Consider the following 11,378-nt stretch of genomic DNA (forward strand, 5'->3'; position numbering starts at 1 on the left):
AAAAATAAAAATCGGATCTAATTTCGGATTTCTCGCTAAAATCCCCATTCTTGAGAAAATAAATTTATTTCAGCCTAATCCAAATGTATAATTACAAATACGATTATAATAAAAACTACTTACCAAATTAGAATGAGTTTTTCTTGTCCAACATAGTCCAAAAGTCCAAAAATATATATGAAAACTATTGAAAAAGGCAGTATAACTATTAACTAACTTTTGTTTGTTGTTTCTTTTCACACAAATTTCAAAACGCAACAACCATAAATAATCACACCACAGCTTTGCCACAGCCGACATATTGAATAATTTTTGACATGTCATTTGAACATCCAATCAGAACAAAGTTATAATGAGCATGCGCCCGAATCGTAGGTTTTAACATATAAAAATTCACCCTCATATCGCGCGTAAAGAAGTATAACTTCAAAAAATTTAAACGCAGAATGAAATATTACCTTATTACTAGGGAAGAAAGTCCCTAAAAACTTCTATAATGTTTATTTTAATAAGTTACCGGGGTGAAAATTAAAGAGAAAATTTAATGTGATTTTTAATTGCAAATTTTCATTCAAAAGAAACATTTTATTTTAGACATGGATCCCGCGTACCAATAAAAAGTTGATTATTACCTAGCAAGCTGAAAATTTGTTAATAGCTTAACGGCGTCTAGTCGGACAAACTTTAATGTATGGGAACACTGGAACAGGGGAAGTTTTAATTGTGGAACAGGTTAAAAATTTGGAACGCCAGACGATGAAAACGTTCCATGCATTTTGTCGGACAGAACTTCCAATTGATTTGTTACCATCTCATTAAATTCTCATGCAATAATCAGACTGGTGTTTATCACCAACTAGGCATTTTAATGAGTGGAACACGAAAAACATGTCAAATAACAGGAACCATGTTGGTTAGTAATCGTATTCTGATTTTGATTTTTGCATGAGAGTTTATTGAAACGGTAACAAATCAATTGGATGTTCTGTCCGACAAAATACATGGAACGTTTTAGTAATGTGACGTTCCAAATTTTTAAACTCTTCCACAATTAAAACTTCCCCTGTTCCAGTGTTTCCGTACACCAATTTTGTCCGACTAGACACCGTTAAGCTATTAACAAATTTTCAGCTTTATATCAATCAACTTTTTTTTGGTACGCGGGATCCAGGTCTATTTATTTTAAGGGATTTTCAGCCCTCGGTAATAACATCACCTTTCGTCCTGCTTTCCAATTTTTTAAAAATATTTATCAGTTTTCTCAGGTTTCGAAAAAATGAATACATTTAAAACACATTAAAAATTTTGACAGGTGATATTTTGCGCCTTTCCCCTTAACCCGGGAGCGGTCGCGCCGTTAAAAACATCTCACATTTTATTCTTTTCCTTGATAACTTGATGAAAAATTTGGCAACATTGCTTTCCACTCGTAACTGCCTCGAGGAGGATCCCTAGTAAATTAGCGACCGTCATCGCTTCGGCGAAATAAGTTTTTGAAATGAAAACTCCTTTAGGGACGTTGTGCAGTTTTTGGATGGGGGAAAAAAATTAAATTTGCGACCGTCATCGCTTCGGCGAAATAAATTTTTGAAGTGAAAACTTCTTGGGGAAAAATATTACGTCATTGCGAAAGTCATCGCTTCGACGAAATACATTTTTGAAGTGAAAACTTCTTCAGGGACGTCATGCACTTTTTGGATGAGAAAAAGTATTAAATTCGTGATCGTCATTGCTTCGGCGAAAAAAATTTTTCAATTGAAAATTTCTTTAGAGACGTTGTGCACTTTTTGGATGGGGAAAAAATATTGAATTCGCGGCCGTCAACGCTTCGACGAAATAAATTATGTAAATACATGTATATATTATGTGTATTTATATTATAAATAATAAGGCACCCAACGCGTATATAGTATAGTTGTAGCACCTATTTTTGGATGGGAAAAAAGAATTGATTTTACAACCGTCATCGCTTAGTCGAAATAAATTTTGTATGTATATGTATATATACATTATGTGTATATACAGGGTGTCCCGAAAAGATTGGTCATAAATTATACCACATATTCTGGGGTCAAAAATAGGTTGATTAAACCTCACTTACCTATATACAATAGTGCTCACAAAAAAAGTTACAGCCCTTTGAAGTTACAAAATGAAAATCGATTTTTTTTAATATATCGACAACTCCTAGAGGTTTTTTATTGAAAATGGACATGAGCAATGAGTAGATGATCTAAACGGGTGTCACTACAGATATAGGGAATTCTGTGTGTTAGAGAGAGAGGTATGTGATGTCACAGCTGATATAGGAAAGTATGTGTGTTAGAGAGAGAAACATGGTATCTCTGCTGCTATTGGTCCGATTTAAACGTACGACGGCTCGTTGGAATGGGCGGGAGATAACGAATACAAAAAAACATGGCGGCATAGTGTCAAAAGGGCGCTTTCCGATGTGACGACGTCCGATGGGGCGCGTTCCGATGTGACGGCGTTCTAGCGCTGATCGATCGGTGCGCGATACCAGATGTGCGATCGGTACCTTAATTTTTCGCGGAACGCGAAGCAGATGCGCGGTCGGTACCTTAAGTTTTTCGCGGATCTCGTAGATACGAAGCGCGCGGTAATTTTGGAATTTAAATAAAACAACAACATAATGCAATTTTTTAAAAGAACTTAAAAGGAACACAGCGGCGCAGCGGTGCGCGATACCAGATGTGCGATCGGTACCTTAATTTTTCGCGGAACGCGAAGCAGATGCGCGGTCGGTACCTTAAGTTTTTCGCGGATCTCGTAGATACGAAGCGCGCGGCTGGTAATTGTGGAATTTAAATAAAATAAAAAAACATAATGCAATTTTTTTATTAAAAGAACTAAAAAGGAACACAGCACGTCAACGCGTCACGTAAAAACGTCACATCAAAACGTCACGTAGGCTTGTGAAATGTCACGTGAAAACGTCACGTCAAAGCACGTCACGTAAAACGTCACGTCAAAGCACGTGAAAACGTCACGTCAAAGCACGTCACGTAAAACGTCACGTCAAAGCACGTCACGTAAAACGTCACGTCAAAGCACGTAAAAACGTCACGTCAAAACGTCACGTGGGCTCGTGAAATGTCGCGTAGGCCTTATTGTCACGGGGAGCTCGATCGCAAGACCTGATTGCCACAGCGCGACGTGAGGTAGTAACATCATGTCTTTGAATGAGTATAGACGTAAATTAGCAGAATTTAGAGAAAAACTGACACAGTTAAGGAGTCAGGTTTTATTTTATGAGGATAAAAATAAGGTTATAAAACAAATAGAGAACCTATCACTGGGAAGCAGCATAGACTGGACACCAAAGGAATTTAGTCAGCAGCTGCAACAAGAATATTCAAGTGCTGCGGACTACTTATTTAGGGAAACTCCAACAAGGCGAATTCATCCAATTACTATTAATGATGTTATCGACGCCGGCGCCAACAACGATGAACAAAGAAAACATGAAAAGTGAAATAGATAATGTTTTTGCAATGACTTGTGTAATATTAGCTTCAGTGTTTATTTTAATTATAAAGATTATATTTAAAATTGTTAAGAGAAAATTTGAATCATCATGTAATATAAGACTTGAACAATAAATAAGGCGTTTAAATAAAAAACCCATAACTCTAAAAAATATTTAGTTGAAAATAATGAAAATAAATGTTAGCAGATAATTTACATATCGCATAGGAAATAGCGGTTGAGGGTCTAATCGCATTACTATGCAATTTTCGTTATCATACCCACATTTTGTTATTGAGTTATATTTCTTATCATGTGCATAGAAAATGTTGGAATTTTTAAAACCAATGACAATGATAAAACTGAATATAATTTTGCACACGCACACTTTCTACAACACGTCATAGGGTGGGGCACGCAACCGTATAAATTTCAAAATCCACCTCAGGACGGTCTATTCCATAGTCTATTCCTTACTGTTAGTGTACTGTTGTGGTTCAACTAGTTTTGCAAGGTAAGTGTTCTCTTAATTATTTTTTGTTAAATATTTTTTATTTTTCTTGTTTGATTTTGAATAAAACTTAATGTTTTCTGCTCTGCTATTTATAAAATCTCTTCATTCCAGCTGAGATTTATTATTTCGACATTAAATAATTATCTAATTGTCGACATTTTGAATGACATTTATTTTTTATTTTCTCGTAATTATTCGTTGTTAAAATCTTTTCGGTTTTTCAAGTTTTTGGTTAGCTATTTATATATTATTTTAGCACCTGATTGTCTACAAGACCTCATGTCAGCATGACAATTATTTTTTATTTTCTCGTAATTATTCTTTGTTAAATCTGTTCGGTTTTTTCAAGTTTTTGGTCAGCTATTTATAAAATTCCTTCATTTCAGATGAGATTTATTATTTTAGCACCTGATTGTCTACAAAAAAGACATGCTAGCATGACAATTATTTTTTTATTTTCTCGTAATTATTCGTTGTTAAATCTGTTCGGTTTTTTGGTTAGCTATTTATAAAATTCCTTTATTCCAGATGAGATTTATTATTTTAGCACCTGATTGTCTACTCATGCCAGCATGGCAATTATTCTTTTTTATTTTCTCGTAATTATTCTTTGTTAAATCTGTTCTGTTTTTCTTTGATTTTTTTAATTAATGTTTTCTACTCTGCTATTTATCCCTTTATTCCAGATGATAGTTATTATTTCGACATCTGATTGTCTACAAACAAAAAAGACTTAATGTTAGCATGCTGAATGTCAATTATTCGTCATTCTTCGTAATTATTCTTTGTTAAATCTTTTCGTGTTTTGATTTTGAATACAACTCAATGTTTTTTGCTTGGTTATTTATATCACTCCTTCATTTCAGATGGATTTATCAAAAATTAATGCCTCATCTGTCGTAGCGAGGAAACCCGTGAAGAAACTCAAAGAATTACCGATCGACATTCCAGTACCCATTACGGGAGCCAAAATTGTGAAGACAAAGTTTGGGCAAGCTGTTCTGTTAGATTTGGGGGAAGAGGTGGTGTTTCTACCGCCTAGAGTCACAGATACCTACAGCCCCGTCATTGAGGAGTTTTCGAGCGGGAAGTATTCGATAGTTTATCACGGCCTGGTGGACTGCGGCCAACAGTACCAGCCCATGACATCATTTAAAATTATCTAAGCGAAAATACTGAAAGAGAGAGGTAAGCAATATGGATATTGTTAAACAATGTAAAAATTTACTGTTATTCATCAAAAGAATCAGAAAGATAGTTTTTGATAAATTCACAGCTAAAGACAAAGAAATTTGGGTGAAACGCTTAACGAAACAAATCAAAACTTGTAATAAAGTAATAAAAAAACGCACTTTGCCTATAGGTACAATTAGAAAACTGCAAACGCATGTAGGACATTTTAAACATTTTAAACAGATTATTTTCAATAGACATGTCGGTATGGGGCTAGACAACAAACTAAAACATAGAGTTAAATGGGAAAATGTAGTTTCCGCGTTTAAAAGTCGAATTAAAACTGGAGTTATAGTTAATTTATGGCATAAGGACTTAGCACATTTCCTAAATGATTGTTATATTATTTTTAAAAATAAAATCAGAAAAATTTTAAAAGCAGATAAAGTTGTTAAAGTTAATGTTTGTTTTTGTGGAGAATTTATTAAAAAATCGGGGGAGGAGGAAATTGTAAATTTTAAATATTTTAATACAAAAAATGCTGTACTAGACGTATCTACCGATACAGAGCGGTGGTTTTTTGAGAATGTTAAAGATAAAATAAATCTTAAATTATCCGAGTTTCAGGAAAGGGACTCCGGTTTTGCATTAAATAGAATTGTATCTTTAGAAGTAAATATTAATCGATATGAAATTGGAAATGGTTCCTCGTATATTAAACTTCCTGAGAGTATTCAAAAAAAGCGTGCTTGTATTAATGTAAAAAATTCTGATCAAGCATGTTTTTATTGGGCAATAGTTAGTGCCCTCTATCCAGCTAAAGCACATAAAGAACTCCCATCCTCATACCCATGGTACAGTACAGTACTAAAAACAGAAGACCTAGAGGCACCAATGCCGTTACATCAAATTTCAAAATTTGAAAAATTAAATAATATATCAGTCAATGTATTTGCTTTAGAATTAATAGAAAATAATGAAAAGTCATTTTTCACAGTATATCCAGCTAGATTAACTAAAACAGTCGTTGCCAAACATGTAAATCTTCTTTTAATTCAGAATCACTATTTTCCTAAATTAAACGATTATGAAGCACCTCCAGTGGATAATGATAATTCAGAAATTAAGTACCACTACTGCCACATTACGGATATGTCTAAATTAGTTGCTGGTCAATTAAATAAAAGAAAGGCCAAATTATTTCTTTGCAATAGATGCTTAAATTATTTTTCAACTGAAGGGAAATTGTCGGAACATGAAAAAATGTGTGCAGATATGAATAATTGTAAAATGTCTTTTCCTAAATATGATGCTGTTAGTTTTAAAAATTATACTTATAAACAAACAACGCCATTTGTCATATATGCAGATTTTGAGTGCATGTTAGAAAAAGTTACAGACCTCCAAACATCCTGTTGTACTAAAAAATATCAAAAACATATTCCGTATAGTGCTGGATACTATGTAAAATGTAGCTATGATGAAAAGTTGTCTTTTTTTAAGAGTTATAGAGGCATTGACTGCATGGAGTGGTTTGCTAATGAATTACCAAATTTAGCTCAAAGTATTCATTCGAAAATTAAGAAAATTATACCAATGCAGGAAAACCCGAGTACCAGTAAAGCCACAAGGTGTCACATATGCGAAAAATGTTTTTCTCCTACAGATATCATTGTTAAAGACCACGACCATTTTACGGGGGAGTTCAGAAATTTCGCCCACCAAGCCTGTAATTTAAATTTCAAAAAATTGTTTGTCGTCCCAGTTATTTTTCACAATATGAGTGGCTACGACAGTCATTTTATAATTTCAGAGTTAAGCAAAAAAGGAGATATTAGTCTACTTCCAGTCAATAAAGAAAAATACATTTCATTTACACTTAACGATGCTGTTACTAATATAAAATTTCGATTTATTGATTCATTAAGATTTTTAGGAGCCTCTTTAGATGAATTGGTCTCAACATTAAATAAAAATGACTTTAAAATTTGCAAGCGAGAATTTAGCAGGTTAAGTGACGATGAATTTAAATTAATAACTAAAAAAGGGGTATTTTGCTATGATTTTATTGATTCTTGGGAAAAATTAAACATTACCGATTTACCTCCAATAGAGGCATTTTATAATAAGCTAAACGATACGAATCTTACAGATGAGAAGTATGCTCATGCTAAAATAGTTTGGGATACCTTTAACATTGAAAATTTAGGTCAATATTCAGATTTGTACTTAAAAACCGATATTGTGCTTTTAGCAGATGTTTTTGAAACTTTCCGCAAAAAATGTTTTATAACTTATGGGTTAGATCCAGCCTGGTACTACACAATGCCCGGTTATTCTTGGGATTGTATGTTGAAATACGTGGGGTGTAACCTCGAGTTATTGCGTGACGTTGACATGATACTATTTATGGAGAAAGCAATTCGTGGAGGAATTTCAGTATGTAGCGGTAGAATGTCGGAGGCCAATAATAAGTACATGTCTAATTATGACCCCGCACAGCCCTCAAAATACTTAATGTATTTTGATGTCAATAATTTATATGGGTGGGCTATGGGAGAACCCTTACCCTACGGAGGGTTCGAATGGATGGATGTCAAAGACATTGATGTTATGTCTGTACCTGATGACTCTCCCGTAGGGTACATGTTACAAGTTGACTTGGACTATCCTCGCCAATTACATGATCTGCACTCAGATTTTCCATTCGCTGCCGAACACCGCAAAGCTTTGGGTTCAAATCATACTAAACTAATGACAACACTTTATAATAAAAAAGAATATATCGTTCATTATAGAAATTTAAAACAAATGCTGGCTAATGGGTTAGTTTTAAAAAAGATTCATAAAATTTTGAAATTTAAGCAGTCTGCGTGGCTGCGACCCTACATAGAATTAAATACTCGACTTAGAGCTGCAGCTACGAACGATTTTGGAAGAAATTTATACAAATTGGCCAATAATAGTGTATTTGGAAAGACTATGGAGAATATAAGGAAACATAGAATAGTAAAACTAGTCAGATCATGGAATGGGCGATATGGTGCTAAAAATTTAATTTCTAGTGCCAGGTTTCATAGCAGAAAGATATTTAATGAAAATTTAGTAGCTATAGAACTGATTAAATCAGATCTAGTTTTTAATAAACCCTTATACATTGGCATGACTGTTTTAGATATATCAAAATTATGTATGTACCAATTTCATTACGACTATATGCTTCCAAAATTGGGCGCAGATAAATGTAATTTAATGTATATGGATACCGATAGCTTTATTTATGAACTGTACTGTCATGATGCATATGAGGAAGTAATAAAACAAGATCTATCAAAATTTGATACATCCGATTACGCTGTAGATAATATCTATAATATTCCTCGCGTAAATAAAAAAGTTTTAGGAGTAATGAAAGATGAAAATAAAGGAGAAATTATGACAAAATTTGTGGGATTACGATCAAAAATGTATACTTTTAAAGTTCAATCTGGTCGAATCACTAAAAAAGCAAAAGGGACTAAATATAATATAGTAAAAAATGTTATAAAATTCGATGATTATGTAAACTGTTTAAATGATTTTAAGGAACAAACTGCTACTCAACACTCCATTCGGTCATATAGCCATAACGTCTATAGTATAGAACAAACAAAAATTGCGCTAAGTCCTTATGACGATAAAAGATATTTAATTCCAAATAGTTTTAGAACCCTACCATTGGGACATTACAGTATTTTAGAATAGATTTTTTTTTGTAGATGAATGTTCCATCATTGACCGACCTGTCTATCAAAAAAATCTGTGAAACAACAGTATCAGCATCATATTTCATCGAGCAGTCCCCCTTGCCGTGGACATTAACAAAAATAATATTAAAAAAATTTCCTTTATATAAATGGGAAACGATGATAAGCAGTGCTAAAAATGATCCTATTCCTTCATATAAAGGAATAGAATTTATTGCTTGCTCTAAACACATACCGTCACATTTAAGAAATGTCGTATTAGGAAAGTCAGATTGGGGGAGTATATTTGAAGATGAACACTCCAGTTATTGTGTATGGGCTAATGGATATTATCTTAAGCAGCATCGCCTAAACGTATGTAAATCATGTTTTTTTGCATTCAAAAATGCTCATGAGACCTTAAATAAATTTTTACTGGTGCGTTACGACCATACTCACGAAGTTTATGATGCTGATGATATCGTTGAATGCGTATATCAGCAACCATATTATTGGTGCAATAGTTGCTTTACTCAAGTTTTATTCGATTTAAAAGATTACGAGTCTTGCGTTAATGCATTACATGAAATGCCTAGAAATAACAGGTTTGATGATTCTGAACCAGAAGTCTGAAGTAGGCAGTAATATTGATTCTTTTTTAAGGAACAAACTGCTACTCAACACTCCATTCGGTCATATAGCCATAACGTCTATAGTATAGAACAAACAAAAATTGCGCTAAGTCCTTATGACGATAAAAGATATTTAATTCCAAATAGTTTTAGAACCCTACCATTGGGACATTACAGTATTTTAGAATAGATTTTTATTGCAGAAGAACGTTGAAATGTCTCACAGATGTGTTACATCAGACCTATGGACTCCCGCTAATCTGCAACAAATAGCAGCCAATAAAATTTATTGGGATGTAGTTGATGCTAATACAAAGACATTTACGCTTCCAAGTGGAGAGCAACATCCTCTCCCTCAAGATGTGATTGGTATTGAACGATGGTACAGCAAGCAAGGATGTACCGCGAATTTTAAGATTCCCAAGCAAATACGATTCAGTTTAAACGTAAATTGTATAAGAGAATTAAAACTACAAATTGTGAAGAACTGTGAAAAAGTGATGTCATGCGGGTGTCGAAGATGCGGGGCTCCCTATGGATTCCCCCCAATTTACAAAAAATAGCGAATACAATCCTAAGTAAATTGTCTAAGAGAATTAAAACTACAAATTGCAAATATTTAAAAATTGATTTTTGAGACGAATTATGTTCATAAGCTACTATCTCTCTTTTGTACTAAACGCATAACAATATCCACTTGCTATCTCTCTCTTTCTTGTATATATATTGTAAAATAGTGTGTAATATATATATTATGGTAAAATAAAAACTCTAAATTGGTATTTTTTTTTTTTTATTTATTCAAATCATTAATTACCCTAATTTTATAAAAATAAATGAACTCCCTAAGAGCATTGTTTGTCATATCATCTGACATTATAGAACAAAAAGCATACAATATTTGCAAGGGGTTTAAACTATCTGCAGCATTTTTACAAAAATCTAAAACATTATAATAATATTCACAAAAGTTCAAATTTTCTAACAACTGCATACGAGGCGATAGCACACTAGTGTTAAGTTCAACAATTTGCTTCACTTCTTCTTCATCCATATAGTACTCCACACCATGCTTCTTAACAATAATGAATTTACAATCATCGTAAACTATCGGGGTAACAGTGCAGTATTCTTCGCATGGAAAAGTTGGGTGCATGAGGTCATCAGTTGATTGGAAAAAATCAATTAGTTGTTGTGTAATGATTGAAATAAAGGAATACCATTCGTATGCGCTGAGTGATATTCTGGTTGGTTTATATTGCTGAGATAAAATCACTGCAGGCGAAAATGATCTTGCAGGGCTTATACCACATTGTACTTCATAGCCCGATAACGTGTATTTTGTTGCAAGCAGGTAGAAAACTTCTGATTTGGCGGCAGCCTCATAATTTTCCAAAGCTCTATCTAATTCTTGATTATAGTCTTCGTTGCTAGGCATATCGATGCTAAATTCACAACCACCTGAGGAATACCCACTATCTTGAGAGCCACCTGAAGAATACCCACTATCTTGAGAGCTCATGTTCACTTGTACTGACATTGATACTGAAGCATGAGTTCTTTTATATTCCCCTACTCCTTGTGGTAAAAACAACCTCTTTGCAAAAAATGTATTGCTACGCGGCGGATTAAAAGATAGATCCTCCTAAACTACGTCATTAACGTTAATCCAGCTGTTATGTTTGCTGTCCATACCGAGCCATTTCACATACATCTTATTGCCTTTTCGTCTAAGTACTTTTTCAACCAAGTAAATGTCAGGGTTTAATGTTTTCTGTAATTCTTCTTCGTAAAACCCCCCGCTAATCGGTATACCTTGCATGTCTTCAAGCAAATACGTTATAG

The 11,378-nt window shown here is 33.6% G+C and overlaps 2 protein-coding genes across 2 annotated transcripts; both read left to right on the forward strand.

Moving 5' to 3' along the window:
* The first annotated feature begins 5,051 nt into the window (after window positions 1-5,051).
* LOC126880461 (uncharacterized) lies at window positions 5,052-10,315 on the forward strand. The gene is made up of 2 exons (XM_050644324.1): window positions 5,052-5,191; window positions 8,935-10,315. The coding sequence occupies exon 2, from the start codon at window positions 8,935-8,937 to the stop codon at window positions 9,532-9,534; it is 600 nt and encodes a 199-aa protein (XP_050500281.1). The 5' UTR covers window positions 5,052-5,191; the 3' UTR covers window positions 9,535-10,315.
* LOC126880933 (uncharacterized) lies at window positions 5,201-8,920 on the forward strand. Its single transcript, XM_050645009.1, has 4 exons — window positions 5,201-5,338; window positions 5,804-6,794; window positions 6,990-7,963; window positions 8,042-8,920. The coding sequence occupies exons 1-4, from the start codon at window positions 5,201-5,203 to the stop codon at window positions 8,918-8,920; spliced, it is 2,982 nt and encodes a 993-aa protein (XP_050500966.1).
* Window positions 10,316-11,378: the final 1,063 nt, after the last annotated feature.

This window comes from Diabrotica virgifera, chromosome 2 (genome assembly GCF_917563875.1).
Source record: "Diabrotica virgifera virgifera chromosome 2, PGI_DIABVI_V3a".
NCBI classification, from domain to species: Eukaryota; Metazoa; Arthropoda; class Insecta; order Coleoptera; family Chrysomelidae; genus Diabrotica; species Diabrotica virgifera.

Coding starts and splice junctions, on each gene's coding strand:
- LOC126880933 (XM_050645009.1), top strand. CDS start 5,201: ATGGATATTGTTAAACAATGTAAAAATTTACTGTTATTCATCAAAAGA. Junction 6,795..6,989: donor GCAGGAAAACCCGAGTACCA/GTAAAGCCACAA, acceptor TTATAATTTCAG/AGTTAAGCAAAAAAGGAGAT. Junction 7,964..8,041: donor ATAATAAAAAAGAATATATC/GTTCATTATAGA, acceptor TTGAAATTTAAG/CAGTCTGCGTGGCTGCGACC.
- LOC126880461 (XM_050644324.1), top strand. CDS start 8,935: ATGAATGTTCCATCATTGACCGACCTGTCTATCAAAAAAATCTGTGAA.